A 20031-nucleotide genomic window follows, 5' to 3' on the forward strand; every position below is an offset into this window, starting at 1 on the left:
CATAACTGCAGTGAGAAGGAAACAACGTTTTTCTTCTCAAAGTCGACCAAACTCTTCCCCTTACTGCCTTTTTGGAGGGGAGTTTCTCCTGCGGGCCCTGACGAGCGCCCGGGAGTCGTTCTGTTTCATTTCTGTGGAAATCTATCGACAGAAACAACGGACTGAACACACCGTAAAAAGGCTGACGTCTGGGCAGAGATAAGTAGTGTGTTTACTAATGAGCAAAGGGTTCGCTACCATTTTTGCCATTAATGTGATCTGATTTAATCATGTACTGGTCCATATGTGATTATTAATCTGTGCTGTGAATGTATAAACGATCAATTATACCGTTGATTTATGTTGTGTTTAAGTAGCTGGGTATAACTGTAATCGCTACCTGCTAATTCATTCCTTTCATGGAATTTACTGTCTGCGATAGAATCGCGAAAATCAGCTGCTAGCTACTGGAGTGGTTATAGTGACGTTTCCCTCGGCAAAACCAAAAGTCTCAGTCTGTCGGACAGTGGCTGAGGGGAACTAGGTCATTATCGATAATTAAGATCAAAGTGCCTCTTTTCTTTACTCTTCTTCTCTTTCTCCTCTTACTAACATATACACACACACACACACACACACACACACACACACACACACACACACACACACACACACACACACACACACACACACATGACACAGGCTAGCCGCGTATCTCCCGAGCTAACGCGGTAGGCTAGCTTCACACGTGGAGTCGGCATCACCTTGTACAGAGCTAACACATGACCTAGCATACTAGGTTAAGCGTGCGCGTTACCTAGCAACCCCCTCGGCTTCTTCAGCCCCTCCCCGTGCACGCAGCACCACTACCGCCCTCTTGAGGCTAAATAGTTTTGTGCAGCTCACAGGAGTAGCCAGTTTGGTTGTTGTGTTAGGCCTACATTTTGACACCGCCCCTCCTCCTTCGCTCACACACACACACACACACACACACACACACACACACACACACCCACAGACGTGTCCATGACACATGCTGCTTTGTTTTGGCTTTGTTTTGGTTGTGATATGGTACAACATATATAAGTTTATTATTGAAGGATTATTGTTTAGCTACTGATAATTGTGACGTTAATAAATCTTATTATACTTAATTAGCAGTTGCTTGTGATTATTTGTGTACTTGTTGTAATAATCGCTGGTCGATCAGGTCCGTGCTTGGATTCACCCCTTCCTTTATTTCCTTTTTAAAGGATTACCACAGAAATGAGACTGTTCCACAGTTTGATTATTGGTCCCTGATTAGCAGGGTGGTGCCCCGTTTTGATTGTTTGTCGATTTGATAGTTATTAATAACCATATTCATAACTTTATTGATATTGATAAAACATCTTTGATAATTTGCCAATGATCAAATCTGTACCCTACGAGAATCCTACAATGTGATCAACCCTGGGTTGACCATGAGAGAAGCTGGATTAAGTCCAGCCCAACATAAATCCATAATTTGAACCTTCAGAAATGAGAACAGGTATGCAACTATCCAATGACTATTTGACCATTATCAAACAATCAATCAGACTTTATTTGGCACTTTTCATAAAAGCAAATGTAGCATGTTGCTTCATACAATCCCCCTGACACACACACACACACACACACACACACACACACACACACACACACACACACTTTATTTTAAAAATCATGACTTTTGGTTTACATGTTTATCGTTTTGTTTTCTTGTATGCTAGTGTATACAACACTGTGGTACTGTATACAACGGTATCGTTTTGCCAAATAAATATTTTCTGTTTCAACACTGCATGTTTACAGTGTACTTTTCAACCACTCTCAGAACGTTGTATGGAAATGTAGATATACGCCTATGAAAGACGAAAGGGCTTTAGATTTAGAGCAACAGTGTTCATGGTATAGGTTCTATACAACTGCTATACTATTCTCTAGTAAAAAGAAATGATATCCTATGTAGTGGGCTGAAAGTACCTCATATGCATTGTGAAAACTATAAACAAGCCATCATACATTAGATATTTTAATAGTGTCTTATGTGTTCTCTTTTTTGACAACTGACAATAGCTGTTTATACAGTGCTATAGCGATCTATATAGAATGCCTTATATAGCAAATAGTAAATGAGTGACTGACTTTGGACGCAGGCTGGTACAATCCTGAGACAACTATTTTATGTCCCTCCTAATAAGCATTAGGGAGTGTTGTTTGCCATTTATTTGTAATAAAATTTAACACAAAGCCAATAAGTGTGTGTGAGGTGGTTTCATTAAGCACACCAGGTTCTAAAGTATAAATCAATTCAGTTTATTTTTCTCAACGCTAATAGCAGCTATTAGACAAATTAGATATTTAGCCACCTTGACAGGGAATTCGCAATGGCAGGTATACAGTACCATGTCATGAACTGGCAGTTTACAAAATTAGGTGTATTTGTGAGATAATACTGATTATCTTGTGTCCTCTCTTTTTAACATCCGTCCATCAGTACATTTGTTTACAACTTGTGTTACAGTAAACCTGACTATGCTGCTGGTCCTTCTCCATTACTGACACAAAACAACATCTGTTACCTCTTGTCCCATAAGACTGACCACACATCAATACACACACAAATTCATGAGGTAATGCACACACAAAAATCAAAGTGAGATGAGTAAGAAGAAGTGGCGCTGTTGTTGAGACCTGGCACAAACAGGACAATCACTGAGTGGAAATCTGGCAGAAGGCACACGCTACCACACACAGACACATACACACAGACACACACACACACACACACACACACACACAAAGTACCAACCATTGTTCTTCAGCATTTTCCTCAAAATCTCTTCCATTTTTGGGTACTCTGACCTTTGGGCAGGTACCTATCCACTTATTTTATTTATCCAATGACTCCTTAAATTCCTTTTTGTTCTACTGTATATACTGTAGCGTACATCCATTTAATTATTCCAAACACACTCACCAGGTCGACAGCTACTGCAGTCCTTTCCATAGCGTGTAGGAACACAAACACACTGCCCTGTGGCGCTGTCACATACTGACCCCGTCACTGTCCCTCTGAGGTCACAAATACATGGTACACAGCCCTGGGACAATCCCTCTGATAGGACACAAAACAACGTAAGAACAGATTTAGACTTTTTCTCCCAAACTGTTGCTACTTATACAACAACACTAAACCTTGTCCTCGACAAAAGTCCTTAGATGAGGTAAAGAGAATACATTAGTTAGATAACAATCCTTTTTATTTTAATTACAGTAACTATGCTGTATCTCAATTGACTGTACTTGTCAAACTTTATAGAGTCATTTGTTAAAGTTTCTGAACAACTTTGTAAACTGTGGACTCAACTAAAAGACAGGAACTAAGCTTGGATGTGATGTTGGTTTTAGCTCTGTGTTTCCTTACTCTGGAGGAGTAAACTCCTGTTGTAGTAGTTGTGGGCACAGTTGGTACACTGTGCTCCCTCCGCCCCTTCTCGGCATGGACACTGTCCGGTCCACATATCACATACACCCTGTGGCACAGTGCCATGGATGTCACATGCACACGGCAAACAGCCCAGGGAGTTTCGCTGCTCCAGGGTGTGGTAACCATGACGACAAGAGTCACAGCGACGGCCTTCCACATGTTCCTAAAAAAGAAAGGAGGAGGAAGAAGGGACAGAATGTATAGTGTACAACATGAATGAAGTGTAATATGAATGTATATTATTCATCTATCCTTTATTTAACCAGAAAGGTCCCATTGAGATACAATATCACTTCTGCCAGGTAGTCCTGCTCAATCTGACCACTTCACCTGTAGTATACGTACCAACATCATTTTTCAGCTTTTGTCTGCTTACAAACCAAAACCAAACTACTAAACTAGGTGGCTTCTACTTTTTAACTCAAGTTGCTAAAAGATGTTGTTTGTAAAATGTTTAGAATCTCTTATAAGTGGCATACCTTCAGCCATGCACACTCATATTCTCATCATATATTTTGTCAGAATTTTGTTCACTGGCCAGAGTCCACCAGGGCTCGTGCAAGCTAGAGGGGAGAGGTGGTGCTGCTTTTTCCAATATGAGATGACTTGCTGATCGTTTAACACAGACATTTTGGCAAAGTCCCTTATGGTTGACATTATAGCAAGTAATAATAAAAAGTCATAAGAAAATGTATATGTGGTAACTTGCCTTACACACACACTGTCCTGTGTGAGGATCACAGTCTGTCCCTGGTTTTGTCCCTTTTTGTGAGCAGTTGCAGCGGACACAGGATCCCTCCAGTCTTAAACCATATGAACCCCTGCCACAAGAGTCACAGCGCTTCCCCCCCACCCCGGGCTTACACTCACACTGTCCCCCCTCAGGCTCACAGAACGGGCTGAGGGAACCCAGGGGGTCACAGTCACACGGGACACAGCCGTCAGGGTGCGAGAGGTTCCAATAACCAAACTCACAGCGGTCACAAGAAAGACCTGGAAAGAAAGCATGAGAGAGAGAGAGAGAGAGAGAGAGAGAGAGAGGCATTTACAATAATGTTGAGGTAAGGACAGAGTGGGACCTGCTGAGAGAACAAGAAAGGAAATACAAATAAAAAAAGTGAATTGATGCTTGCTTGTTTCCCAACTAGCGTTCAGCCTGTCTCTGTTTGCAGGCATGTGTGTGTGTGTGTGTGTGTGTGTGTGTGTGTGTGTGTGGGTGTGTGTGAGAGAGTAAGTGAGAGGGAGCGAGAGAAATGGTGGGTGAGTGTATAAAACTGCCATCATTAGGGCCAGGCCCTCTACATATGATGGATCACTCACCTAAGGCCAAACACTTAATTCCACTGTGCGAGAAAATAAATAAATTAAGTACAACAAGAAAAGGATGGAGGGAAAGAAAAAGAGGAGATGGAGAGATGGAAAGATGGATAGAGGAACATAAAAAGAATACTGAATTACCATCTGGTGTGGTGCTTTAAAGTACTTAAAGAAGAACAATTAATTGCTGCTTGTTGCCAAATTATCTTTTAGAATTATTTATTATCAACAGTTTTCATAAGATTTTGTTTTGTAAAACAAAAAAAATAAAATCAAAGACATTTTGGAGGGCAAAAATGCAGCTTTTTAAGTGTGAACATTTAAGGCCTTCCTTACTTTAAAGATTTAACATCTCGCAACATTTTGAATGCCGGCAGGAGCTATGCATTAAAGAATGTGAAAAGAACCGATTAACAGTTTTACTTCAGTTATTGCTCTTTATGCTTTTATTTATTTATCTTAAATTTAGCTCTGTCAGCTCAGCATTTTATTCATTGTGCCATTGAGGCAACTTATTTCTTAAATTAATTTAGTTCTGTTTATAATTATTGTATAATAACAAACACCAAAACTGATCATAGATACTGTGGGAGATTTTATGGCTACAGCAGCAGTGCCAGGCTGTAAGGCTAGTTAAACGATGATATGCAGTGTGAGCGAGCAGGGCTTATTTGAATATGCCATACGTATTCCATGACAGGCAATCTGTCCCTAAATGGATGCCTGGGGGCAATGCAGGCACCACAGCCGTTTATGAGGGAGCGTGTGTCCTTATGTGGGTGGGTGAAAGTGTGCATGTGTGCATATACATACATGATAGCATATCTGTACATCTGTGTTAGTGCACATGACAAAGTGTGTGTCTGTCTGTGTGAGTGTATCCTACTCAGTGTGCAGCAGACACTTGGCATTTCCCCTGCCCACTTTAATGATTTTATAGATATGAATGTATTTCTCTCCATAGATCATATTTCATAATAGTGCAGTGAAGAAACGTCTGTGTGCATGTCTGAGTGTGCTGATGGTAATGTAAATATGCAGGCTGACAAAATGATGCTTACAACCTTAACAATGCTGTGATATATTGTATTCTGTGATTTCTTTTCACAATAAAACTACACAGTTTATAAAGAATCCCACACCTATCATAAAAAGTAATTATATTTTCTATTTACATTTTAAACATTGAGCTAAAGAAGTTGGAATTTGCAAATCACATTTTCGCAGCTATATGTATTCTTAAGTTGGGATATTCAAACATTAGGTCCAACAAACACAGTAACAGAAACAACTGAGAAGATTACAGAAGAGAAAAGGTAAGGAAAAAAAAGTCACAAGACAATAAAAAGGAAAGAAAAGTGAGAACATTAAAGAAAAGAATGTGTTAGAAGATATAAGATCAGGACGGAAAGGAGGTAATTTTGTGTTGGGGTTTACATGTGTGCACGCGTGCATATGAGTGTGTGTTTTTTTCGGGACATGGCCCAGCCCTTTTATCAGTAGCCAGCTGGTTAACAGGCTCATGCATCACCATTTCAAACACTATTATGTACACACTGCACTCTGGCACCTTGTTATGAATGTGCGTGTGTGTATGCATGTGTGTATCTGTGTCTATGTGCACACATTTCAATTCCGTCCTTCTGAAGCGTGCCTGCCATTGCTCTACTCAAAGTATCAGCTTGGCGGTAATAAATTGCCATAATCAAATCTCATTTCTGAAAAATACCTGTGGGAGCAACCAAACAAACAAGGACAGAAAAAAACGAATGTGGGTCTTGTAAGAAGGAGTGTGAAAAATACAAGGGGCCGCAGCAGTTTGTTTTAATCAACTTGGCATTGAATTAGAGAATTAAATACCAGCTTAGTCCTTGATGGCATGTATGTGCAGACACACACACACACAAACACGCACAACACACAGACAGACATACTTAGGCACACATGCAAAGAAACTCGTATAATCATACAAAACATACAGTTAGGCAAAGACAAAAGTACACAAACACACGGTTGCATCCAGGCACTTCCTCTGACATACTGTATATATAAACAGACACTCTTACACACATTTACAAGTTCACATACACATGCCCGCACTCACACGCACAACCATGGGCCCTTGATAGCAAGGCTTAGCAATAACCATGATGCGTTGAGTTGAGGAGCGCTGGCCGGTTTTGCATTTCATACGAGCCTGCTCTTCAAAGACACACAGGGGAGAGAGTGAAACCATTTATCACAAAGAGAAGCACAACGGCTGGAAGCACCCCCAGCAGAAAAGCCTGTTTATTTTGGCTGGCAAAACACTTTTGGCTATGGATGTGTTGTGTGTTTTCGCCTGTGTGTATGCACATGCCTGGTTTGCTGTGTGCACCCAGTGTACCCACTTTTGTTTTTGTGTGCACCCCAACGAGCAGCTGTGCCTATGTACTAATTTAGACACCATTACTGGACAATTAAACAGAGTAACTGTTATTAACAAAGTACTTGGGGACATTTTGTAAGAGAAACTATTTTAGAGAGCAGACATTTTGGAGTTGAGAGGCACGCTGCTCTGGTAACGACGTACCAAGGTTTAAAGAGATTCATGGTTGCCCTTAAATTACTTTGATCTTTTCCTTATCCTAATTATACCCTCACACACAATGAGGTTGCCTGGCTTGTATGGGTAGGGGTTAGGGTGATATCATGAACTTCTATCAGAAAGTTTCTCGGCAGCAGGTAACAAGAAGCAGTTCTAACACACACGATTGTCTCTGAAAAAGGCAGTGCAAAAGCATTAGCAACCTCCCTATCAAATGTCATTAAAAAAGAAACCCCAAAATAAAAATCTGAGAAATTACAACTCAAAAAAAAAAAACTTAGTTTTATCTAATGTTTGTATGTTTACCTGTGACATGGGGTTTACACTGGCACAGTCCAGTGTCCTGGTTACAGCTGGGAACTCCTTCTGTTGAGCTAATGATGCCAATGTCACTGCAGTTACAGCGGGTGCAACCATTTGGATTTGAGGCTTTAAGACCGTACCAACCAGGCAGACACTCTGCACACTGACGACCTGTTACTGCAACCTTACATTGACACTGACCTCCTACCTGGAGGTGAGAAACAGAGAGGAAGAGAAGGACAGGCAAGGGAGAGTAGACAGGTTTTAAACTGACTTGAATCATCAACACTGAAATTGCCAGGGTTTCACTGGTCATCAACAATTTTGCTGTTTGTACCTGAGCACATTCCATGCTGCTGTTGACTGTTCCAGCAGTGTTACAGTTGCAAGGCTGACACAAATCAACTGAAGTGGGATCAGATTCCTCCAGCCTGAAAAACCCACTTAGACACAGCTCACAGTTCGTACCTGAGAGACGGAAACCGGGTGAGACAGAGAGCAAGGAAGTCAAAGGAAGGAGGCCATGCAGGGATCAAGAGAGATGTCCATGTCAAAGTCCAGGTTTCGACTGTATTTGTCTCATTGGGAAAATGGTTTCGCAGCACCATGAAAAAGTGACTGACACGTGATTAAGGCACAACTTAACATTTTGTAATGACAGAAGTAACATCTGAATGGATCATGACATCTCGTAGGGGTGGGAATCACCAGAGGCCTTACGATACAATATCATCACGATACTTCTGTCATGATACGATATTATTGCGATTTTAAACATATTACAATATTCTGCGATATATTGCAATTTATCTTTTTGCAAATTTCAAATGATGTCCCGAAAAGGAAACTTTGTTATCTAAAAAGATAAATTTCTCCGTTTGTTCATCTCACTTCAATTTTATTGCTGCAAAATGGGATAGTCAAGCAGACAAACTGACCAACACATATAATAAAATATCGATACTTGGCGTCTGTGTATCAATACAGTATTGCCGCGGAAAATATCGCGATACCATGCTGTATCGATTTTTTGCCCCACCTCTAACATCTCGCCTGGAATTGTTTCAAAGTGTTTTAACATTAAGGTTGATTAAGAGACATAAAAGCCATTTTTTAAATGACATTTACTTAATTCTTATAAAATGTGAAAGGAAAATTAGCTAACTTATGTTGCTAAAACTCTACCCGTGGTGTTGTGCATGCAGTTGTCACAGATGCCTCCTCCTCCTCGATAGTGCTCATCTGGCTGCTCATCAGCTCCGACATCGTAATGACAGGAGAGGGCGTGGCCGTGACACTGACAAGACCGGCAGTTCATTGGCTGGAGCTGGTCACCTGACCTGAATGGCTTGTCATTGTAGAGGGGCGCACAACGCTGGCACTGTTGAAAACAGTCACATTCTGTATATAAACATGCATTTCTTTATTTATACTATAATCTAGCATACTGTTAGGATAATTGTTATTAGTGCTTGCTCAATTTACTAAACAGCTCACAGAGAGAGTTTCTGAAGTAATCAGACCAAGTTATAACTCTAATGAATGCAATCATGGATGCAAGTTTACATATATACACACACATCATATAAATTCAAATGAATTAGTGTAAAGTATTAGTGTAGCATTGGTGGTAAAAACAAAAACATCCGTTGACAAGAGATTAGAAAGGTAAACAACCATTTGTATTATGCAAAGGCATATAAAAATGTCATAAACTGTACATTTGCTGAAAATAGAAAAATGGTCCCATGACAAGTAAAATGCTTGCTTTTATGGAACAAAGACACAGAATGAGATAGACACAGAATGAGAGAGAGGGGAAAATATAAAGACAAAAAAATCAGTGCCTCGTGTAAACCTAAATCTAAAGAGAGAGAAGAAGATTACAAATAACTAAATAGAAAGAGCCGGCACACACACACACACACACACACACACACACACACACACACACACACACACACACACACACACACACACACACACACACACACACACACACACACACACACACACACACACACACACACACACACACAGCATAGGAAAATCAGACCTCTAATGAGGAGTGACTTGCAACAGCCAGGGCTCTCACACAGGCCCACTTTCATGTCAAAATAAACATACCAAGGTGTGTGCTGGGGAGGAGGAAGGGAAAAAAGTAACATAAAAAATGCATTTTTCTGTAGCAGACAGCAGCAGAGGCGAGAAGCAGCAAGTAAAAGCCCTTTGATTTTGTTCAGCAGTCAGTACAAATTATGGTGGACAAGGGGGGCATCAAATGGCGGGATTAAAAATGTATTAAAAAACACAGGAGTTCCTCCCATGTGTGACACATGCAGACCTGCACTGGGCCCATTATGTATGACAGACAGAGGAGGGGTGAGAGGGGGGAGGGGTAGAATATAGACAGAAATAGGGGGAAAGGCTCCTATTTTGTATACAAGAGAAAAGGGGGAGGAGGTAGGGGAAAATGCAGGAAACTGATGTTAGCAGAAATGAGGAAGAACAATTCCCTTTGTGTTTTAAAGATTAAGACTGAAGGGACAGAAAGACAAAAAACAGACAGAGAAAACAATCCCCAAGTGTGTGAGCAAGCTATGTGGGGCGGAAAAAGAAGAAGACAAAGAGAGAGATCAAAAATAAAATGAATGTTAGCATGTGAAGAACTGCCGTTGTGCTGTAGCTACAACACAACGAAGTCTCAGGACGAAACATATACAAACAAAATCGTATGCAACAGTTATCACATGTTCTGCTGTTAAAGATGCCCTGTGGAGTTATGTTTATATTTTCCCACCAAATACATTTAGTGTATTTGTCCAACAAATGTTTTGAATGTATTTAAATCATCATAATACATTTGCAAGTTTGCGGTCATCTTCTTCACTGCCTTTCCTTGCTTTGTCAGCAGCTGGAATGTGTCCACGCCACCGGTGTGCATGTGCGTCCACTACACAAACAAAGCGAGGACCCACTCATCAAACATTGCTCCATAGTGCCAGTAGTGGTAATAAAAACTCCATAAGTTATCTTCAACCTCTCCTAAGTCTTGTGTTCTCAGTCTTGTATTGGTATGAATTTAATAAACTAAATTGGGACAGAAAACATGTCACAGACTATATCTTTTATAGATATAACTTATTCAACAACATTATTGTGCACACCACATTAAAATGAATACATGTAAGGGTATTTGCAATGTAATTTAATCAGAATTTTTCTGATTCTAAATAGCTGAGTCCCATCCTTTTAATTTGACTCTATCTCTGAATTATGTTGTAGCGGTGGCCAAACATAATTCAATTAACAAAGAAAATTTTGAAAACAGTAGGGAAAGGTTGACTGCTCATTTAAAAAATTAAGATGACAAATACACTTCCTCTCCAGCAAATGGACAAGATCTAAATGGTTTGCATATCTGTATATTTGTGTGTGTGTGTGTGTGTGTGTGTGTGTGTGTGTGTGTGTGCTTGTATGAATCCAGAGCGCTGTTCCCTGTTGGGCGATTATGAACAGGATCTAATGAAGCAGCAGGAGATTCTCTGGAGACATGATGTATGCGCACGCACACACATTCACACACAGACACAGACACACACACACACACACACACACACACACACACACACACACACACACACACACACACAAAAACAAACAAGCATGCACGCACGCACACATGCACGCGCGCGCACACACACACACACCCACACACACACCCACACATGCGTCTTGAGTGTGTCTTGGGACATGTAATTGCACAGAAGTGCTGGGATGTTTGCATGTTACTGTTTGTTCTCTGTCTCTTGCTCGTCCGTCTGTTAAATCTATCTAATGTCATACCGACAGTAACTTCCCGCCTCTCTGTTTGTCCGTGCCGCTTTTCCCTTTTCTGCCCATCTGTCTTTGTTGGTGCCTGTATGTCTGTCTGCAGCTCTGTGCCCCAAAACGTTTCACATTTCAAAAGGTACTTTTCTTTCTGCACTTCGAACAGAAAGCTCTCACTACATCTCACACTTAGTCTCATCCGCTGGGGATGAGTTGAAGAGCGAGATGGAGCGAGTTCTTCTCTCCCATATCTCCCTTCCTTTTCATTCATCTTTCGTCTCCTCTGCCTCTGTGCCTCCTCATTCTTCCCACCCTTCCTTCCTCTTCTATCTCCTCTCCTCCTGAAAAACAAATCACTCTGTACATCTCTCTGGGCTTCCCACCTCTCCCCTTCCTCACTTGCTTCCCCCTGTCTCTACCGTCCCCCAACTGCTTGTTCTCATAGCCATAGTGAGTATGTGAGTAGGAAATATTACCATACCAAATGAAAGGGAGAGGATTTTTTCTTCCTTCTCTTTTCTTTTCATTCAACATTGCGTTACCTTCCCTCTCTCCCAGCCTGCTAATTAGTCGAGGGACTGGTGTTTGGGAGTTAAAAGAAAACTGCACACGTTCATTCTCTTCTTCACACAAAAGGTTTTGATGGCACTCCATCATCTGCATACAGTACCAGCAGCAAAAAAAAAAAAAGGACAGCGCATACTATAGATTGAGTGTATATGGTTTTAATTCTTTTGCTTTTGTCTTTCTGCAAATGGCCAGTCCTCTATACCATTATTCTGTAGCTAAGAAGAACATTAGAAAACTGAGTTATTCACTTTGTTCTGCTGATGACTTGGCCCCTCTGTCAGGACTTACTGTAATCGACAGTCTGACACACACACACACACACACACACACACACACACACACACACACACACACACACACACACACACACACACACACACACACACCTCATGAAAAATTGCGATGCAGCAGATTAAAACACGTCAGATGCTACAGACTGACATGCTTTCTGTATTCTGTTCTATACAAAACTTTAGGCTTCATCAGTCAGAATAAAACCACAAGTAAGTAAATGGTGGCAGGCAAGATGTCATTAAGGAAATTATTCAGTAGATGTAAGAGCATATAATGCAAGTTATGTGGTTACTTGTTTATTTATAAAATTACAAAGTTGTTCTATGCCTTGTACACAGCCTACTAAATATCTCTTTGCCTAGTCTAGTTCAATGCATACAAAATGAACGTGTGTTTCTGTGTGGTGTACTGCAAGAGTAAAGGATAACATCTTATTTTCACTCTGAATGTTTCGACAAAACCTGCTGAGTGAGGAGCCTTCTCTAATGGATATGTGGACATTCAGATGGCCTGTCACAAGCATCTGTATGTGTCCGTGCGTGCGTGCGTGTGTGCGTGCGTGTTAATCTGCTGGGGCAACTCATCTTATCCTAAATGCCATGACCAATTTCACGCTCTCACTGGAAAGGTCGTGCCACTGGCGTGTGTGTTTGAGAGCATGTTTGTGTGTACATGCCCGTTGTGTTTATCTGAAGTTAACCCGGTTAACCCCAGCATAGGTGAAAATCTGCTGCTGAGGCAAACTTTAGCAACAGAGATCCTGGAGAAGGCTACTTAACGTCACTAGCCATCAATATCTATGACACACAAACAGATGGAAACACAGAAACGCACACACAGTGTCCATTTCACAATGTATCTACAATATATAAACACCAAAAAAAATCTTGTGACAACTCGCGTAAACACACTAGCATTCCCACAATGTTCCATGATGTCACGTCCAGTGTCAAATCAGCCTCCAGCTGCACACAGCCTGACGTAACTAGCCCTAATGCCTTAAGGTGTGCACCAAGAAACACACAAGCTGGCTTACAGAAAGGTAGTGTGGATTGCTTTTGCATCTTACCAAGATTATATATTTTTTACTTCTACTGTATAACAGCAATATCGGACAACATCGAATCCCCAAAAAATGCTATTCTGAACTGTCAAATGACAGAATAGAGCGTGTGACGTGATGTACAATACAATTTATGATATAGCTTTCAGACATGACTGAATCCATCAGCTGTGGAGACGTACAGAGACAGAGTGACAGAATGAGAGATCAACTCTGACACAGAGTGCACATAAGAAAGAATCAAAAGAATGAGTGAGAAAGTGGGAGAGTGTGTGTGCATTTGTGTGCACGTGTGTTAAAATGTGTGAGAGAGAGTTTAAGTGTGTGTCTTCCAAGGCCCCCGTTGATCATCTTGACACATGTCTGAGCATTTCTGTCACTTTAATGTCACTGTGGAAATTCTGCAGATTAGTACAACATCCGTCATGGTGCTAGGCCGATCCAAGTCAACAGAACTGATGCAATATTAAACGCTAATATTCCCCACAGCCTTTTATGCTCCAATATTACAGAGGCAGAAGAAAGGTCCTGAATATTCACTCAGAAAGATGACATGGACAGGTTTGGGAGAAAAGTGCACCATGGCACACACATGCGCACACAGATAATCACACAAAAAGGAATCTGGATAGACACATACACGTATTGCACACATTCCTTTAAACACTGTCTTTCACAGAAGTGTAGCTCTAGTAGATTAATTTACATAAAAACACAACCACGCACAAATATATCCACATTGGTGATTTTCATTGTATCTCTCTAACACAAAAGAACCACTGTACAAGTGAGAAGAAAAGAAAAAGATCGGGAGGACGGAAAGACATGAGCCAGAAAGAAAAAAAAGGGGGAAAGAGAGGGATGAAACATGAGAAACAGAGTCAAATAGGCATGAATTAAATACTTAGAAAGCGAGGCAATAAAGAGTGAGTGGAAGTAGAGAAAACGGCTGAGTGAAATGAAGCGAAAGACAAACAGAGAGAGAAAGAGAGCTGATTAGAGATGCATGCTGAGGGAATGTCATTGTTCTAGTCGATTTGAGACATTATTTAAACTAAGACCCGAGAGAGAAAGACAGAGTAAGAGAGAGAGCAATCGACAAAGAGAAGTGGATTTAGGTGGGACAGGGACATAAAGAGAGGAAACAGAAAAGTGGTGTATAAAAATGGAAATGGAGATTAGTGTGGAAGATGGCATAAACCATGTTGAATCATATTGTGTGTGTGTGTGTGTGTGTGTGTGTGTGTGTGTGTGTGTGTGTGTGTGTGTGTGTGTGTTGTGTGTGTGTGTGTGTGTGTAAAAGCGCCTTCTATGACAACTTTTATTTCAGTCTTGAGTTCATATAAGACAAAAACTATTAAATGCAAGGGTGTGCGTTGGAGGGTGTTTGTTATTTGAGAATACGCAAAATAAGCAATTGAACAGCTGCTGGTTGACAGCTGTACTTCTCTACTGATGTCCTTTGTCGCCTCTGCCTGAAACACACAACACACACACACACACACACACACACACACACACACACACAACTAATACACAGACAATGGTGTATGAATGATACATAAGTAGTGAATAATGCAGACTGTCCTGTGCAACATTGAGCCGGAGCAGTCATTCTGAACTTTTCACTGCTGACCGACTAGAGGCTGTTTTTGGGACGATGCCTACTATAAACTGGCAAGTTGTATTAGCTTTGTTGCAAGCAAAGACCTGGTCCTGAGGTGGAGGTTAACATCAAACTAGACTGAAATCAAATTGCATGCTAACATCCTGTAGCATACCAGTGGGTGAATGCTAGCTATGGGATCATACTTTTGGTTTGACTGGGGGTGCCAGAAGATTAAAGAGGTAACAGTGAGAAACAAACACAATCAACTGTGAAAGATGCTTTTGACTTCAAAATAATTTACCTGTAAACCATAATGCACTTTTTTTCAGACAATTTGCACAAACATCAAGGCTCAATTCAAGGCTTTTTTCTCTCTACAATTGTATCGTTTTGTGAACAAAAAACAAACCACATCTTATTTTTTCTCAGATCTCTCATTACCCACAAGGCAATGTAAAATCAAGTGAAGACTATTAGACTAGATTAGAGTTTTAGATCAGAGAAGTGACCTACTGTAAATCTAATTGAAAATGTCTGAGACACCACATAATTCAGTTATCATAAATCAAACAACCTTTACAGTCCTGCGCCAACAAGGCTGATGTTAGCTGTCAGTTATTTACAACTTTAACAGCATACAGTGTATTGCCTGATTTAGCAGTCTGACGGCACTGATAGCTGTCCATTAACCAAAACTCCAGGTTCAAAGCAGAACCGCCTGTTACTGCGGGTATACAGTATGTGTCCAAAAAGCAATTAATGCCACTTAAAAGCACCATATCTCCCACAATGTAATGTTGTGATTCAAAACTTTAAAAGACAAGTTGTTAGAATGAGACTGATGACATTTAAATGACCGATCAGCACAAACAAAACCATACAGATGTGGCGGTTCTAATGTTAATCAATATCTCAGCAAACAAGAAATAAAACCGAGGAATAAAACCAGTGTGTGGATGTGTATGTGTATGTGTGTGTGTAGGAATATATAGATCTAATACTGACATTGATAATTGGGAATAAAAATCCCCAGAGAAAACAAACCATTGTTATTCATTTGTGTTTAAATAGGTGTAATGTGTGGGGCAACATGACCCTCTTAACCTCACAACACATGCTATACATATACGTATTTGTGATCACATTTGCTACTCACATTGTTTCCCTCTGTGTGGCTCTCAGGCAGACACAGACAGCGGTAGGGCGTCACACTGGTATCACAGTGGTCTGCATGGCCGTGACACTCACATCTGGCCAGATGACAGAGAAAAGGAGAGAAAGATAAACATAGTGGCAGAACCTCAAAATTGCATTGTACACATTTGCTAATTAAAATATAAAATTTCTGATTACAATGAAAAAACAAATGCAACAACAAAAAGGTAAGCATCAAACAACATGACAAAAGCTCTCCCTCCTTCAAAGTTTCTGTTGCCACCTCCTCTGTCCCTCGTCCATGGAGTGGCAGTAGTGCCATTAAGAAGTTCCCATTCAACATTTATGAATGCTATCCTCAGAATTATCAGAGCAACATAACAGGCCTGTCTCTCTCACGCACACACACATTCCCATATTGTTAACAGTGAACTATAGTGATTAAACAAGAAGAAATTATCTTACTGCTGACCCTTTTATTTCTAACTTTATCCTGATTATTTATTTTCTTAAAATACTTTTTATTCTCCTACCGTCTTGGTACCCATTCATTTTAATACAGTTTGAAGCTTGGTATCTTCAGTATGTACTGTATCCTGTCAAATAGCTCCCTTATAGTCTGAAAGCCAGCCTGGGGCGGCAAGCCATTCACACTATGGAGGAATGTGAAAATAAAAAATCACCAAAGGGTCTTGATTTTAGCATGATGTAAAGCATGACGAAAAGTGGAACTCCATAATGTCTCCTGTTGGGTCGCTGACTGATGGTGAATGTGTAACAATGCCGAGGTCCACTGCTGGATGCGAGCACACACGCACGCACGCACGCACGCACTCTCACACACACACACACACACACACACTCTCACTCACTCTCTCTCTCTCACACACACACACACACACACACACACACACACACACACACACACACACACACACACACACACACACACACACACTGTCATTTAATTATTCATTCAGGTATTTGGTTACTTTTTCCCTTTCATTCTTCCCTCTGTATCCTTTCACCTCTTGTTCTCGTTATATCACTTTCTGTTACAAGCTGACTAGATTAATCAAATCTGAAGCATTTAAACAGTAAAGATTTTCTCTATTTCTAATCAAATTAAAAGTTTTTTTGTGCAGTATTTCTTATTTGTGCTAGAATTTAGCTTCATTTTCTTTGAGATATAGCAATGACTTAATTCACCAAAGTAAAACTGAAAACAATGAGTTGCTTTGAAGTGAAATGCTACATTGTATTGTATTTATTCAGACCATATATCAAAACAATTTAGAAGATTATTAACCTGGTAAAAAGTTGAAAACCAAAAAATTAACTTGCTTTTTGCAAAGAAATAAAGACTTTTTTTTCAATTTACAATACTGATGGCTTTAGTATATAAAAATATAATATTTTCAGAAGGCTCTAACAGACGGTAAGTAGATATGTCTGCCCTGAGAAAAATGTAAGAAAAAAATTTATTTTAAATGTATTGAAAAAAAAGCACACAGCAGTGATCTCCACCACAAATAAAAAAAAAGAGAACCACCAACAAAAACTCTAACTTAGTCAATACAAAAGTAAGGCAGTAAGTAAAAGAAAGAAAAAAAGTGTCTCTCTGCCAAAAGTAACAATGGCTTTACCTTTACAGATAAAAAACATTCCGAGATTAAATTGTAATGAGGAGGAATGCAGTTCTTCTTTGACTATGGATTCTCAGTTCTGAATTTGTGGTATTTATATTTTGATTATATTATTGCGTTCAAATATCTAAATGTTTTTCTTATGATATCTTATACATACATAGGCCCTGTTGGTGAATATATTATATACAATAGCCTTCTAGCTTGGATATGCCACACCAATAATGGAATATTATTTTTTATCATTATGAGAACAATGTACTCACATTGCACATATGAAGACTAATGCCCGAATAGACTGACGATGCATTTCCAGTCAGAGTAAATAAGTAAAAACTACTAGCAGCGGATCAATAAACTGGCTGGGCTGATATTAGCTTATTGTAGATATATTGGTATCAGCATGTACTGTATTTTGGCTAATAACTAACAAGAAGTTCAGTACAAAAATGCAAAAGATATGTTTTAGGTTTGCCGCTCAGCAGTACACATTGTTGTCACAAAAAAAGGTTAAGGAATCATTATGAAAACATTGTGCTTATGTTATCAGTTTATCTTTAAAACTTGAATAATGGCCGGGCTATAAAAACTACTTGCTATATTTATTAGAACATTTTATGAAAAATAATTTTATGAATGGCATTTCTGTGCCGTGATATCATGCAGTAATGTAAAGTAAGAGGGACTTGAGAGACAAATGATGCTCATGAGTGCAGACATGCACAAAGACACATACTCAGGTTATGAGTGTACTCTCACTGCCAACACATCTATTTACATGCTTTATAAAGAATGAAGAGAGAAGAGATAGAGAGATGGAACAAGAATGAAAGAGAGCGGGGAGATGGGGAGGGATGAAGAATGCACAGTTGAGATATCAGCAGCTCTAAATCTCTGTTTCTCCTACTTCACTGTAACAAGCTACTAATTAAAACAGCTTAGAGGGAGGGGGGGGAGAGTTAGAGATGATTGCCTCCTGCATAATCCTATAATTACTACAGTCATAAAAAACAGTCACTCTGTCAGTCTAATGAAGAGATGTGTTCACAATTACTCTAAGAAAGCTCTGCTGATACTAAACAGTCATTTTCAAAATATTTTCTAGATGTTGAACTGTTCTCACACATTTTTAACAAATCAAGACTGAAAAGAACTTCAAGTGTTTCTTTCAACCAATTATGCCACTTTATCTATCTAATCTGACTGTTAACAAAATCGGAATTATGCTACATATGGTGGTTCCTCTACATTGGTGAAATTGTAAACACTTACAGACATATGTACATTTTAAGATATAAAAGCTATGTTTAGCTTTATTTGAGGTAAAATAATTCAAATTTCTACTTCTTGGTGTGCAATTCAAGTTCTTCAAGACACACCACAGATAGATTTTACATATCCAGATGTCATGATGGCAATTCAAACACCACCAACAAATTTCAGAAACTGATGAGACACTTAGAGTGGGATCTCTGGATAAATATTTGTAACTCTTCACCTGCCACTGATGGTGATCTCATTGATGGAATAGTATCTGTGACGCTGGTTCACCCCGGCCACTCTGGAGTGGGATTGTCCACTCAGGTGTATCCTGACCTGTGTGGCATGTACCATCTTCTGCAGGGCAGGAGTGTTGTAGAAGTCGTTATAGCCTGGCCTCAGGTTTGGCTCTGGGGTCAGCAGGCTGAATATGATGTTACCTCCTGAGAAGGGAACATCGCTGAAACACAGGAAACATAAACACACATTAAACAAATTGAGTCTAGGTACAGTAAAAGTCTGGGCCACACAACACAAACCAAACAACGTTGTATATTCATGTTAAAAATTACTATGAATACCTATATCAGATTTTTTAAACTCTCAAATATACATATTGGTGATGGCCTCAAAAGTACTGTACAGAACAGCCGAACGCACAATACAAGTGTCATGGCAAAGACAAAAACTACTTTCATGTTGTCTTGGCCTCTGAAGGCTTCTTCTTTACTTTCTTTCTTCCTTCCTTTCCCTGCAGCTGCTTCCCTCTTCTTGTCTTGTCTTCTTGACTTATTCAGGCCACTTCTCATGTGCATGTGTGTGTGTGTGTGTTGGTCTGGCTTTTGGCATACAATAAACATAGAGTACACACTATCACGCATATTGTTGCAAACATAACCTATG

General features: G+C 39.9%; 1 protein-coding gene across 4 annotated transcripts in view; it reads right to left on the reverse strand.

Annotated features, from left to right (window-relative positions):
• ush2a (Usher syndrome 2A (autosomal recessive, mild)) overlaps positions 1-20031 on the reverse strand; it is a 233519-nt gene that overhangs the window by 176382 nt on the left and 37106 nt on the right. For all 4 annotated transcript variants that reach the window (XM_039794826.1, XM_039794827.1, XM_039794825.1 and 1 more), the window contains exons 11-18: positions 19367-19588; positions 16224-16317; positions 8886-9081; positions 8038-8168; positions 7704-7908; positions 4203-4486; positions 3431-3656; positions 2984-3121 (exon numbers count right to left, since the gene is read on the reverse strand). In XM_039794826.1, the coding sequence (XP_039650760.1) occupies positions 2984-3121; positions 3431-3656; positions 4203-4486; positions 7704-7908; positions 8038-8168; positions 8886-9081; positions 16224-16317; positions 19367-19588 (1496 nt within the window). The remainder of the gene's footprint in view (positions 1-2983; positions 3122-3430; positions 3657-4202; positions 4487-7703; positions 7909-8037; positions 8169-8885; positions 9082-16223; positions 16318-19366; positions 19589-20031) is intronic.

Source organism: Perca fluviatilis, chromosome 3 (genome assembly GCF_010015445.1).
Source record: "Perca fluviatilis chromosome 3, GENO_Pfluv_1.0, whole genome shotgun sequence".
NCBI lineage: Eukaryota > Metazoa > Chordata > Actinopteri > Perciformes > Percidae > Perca > Perca fluviatilis.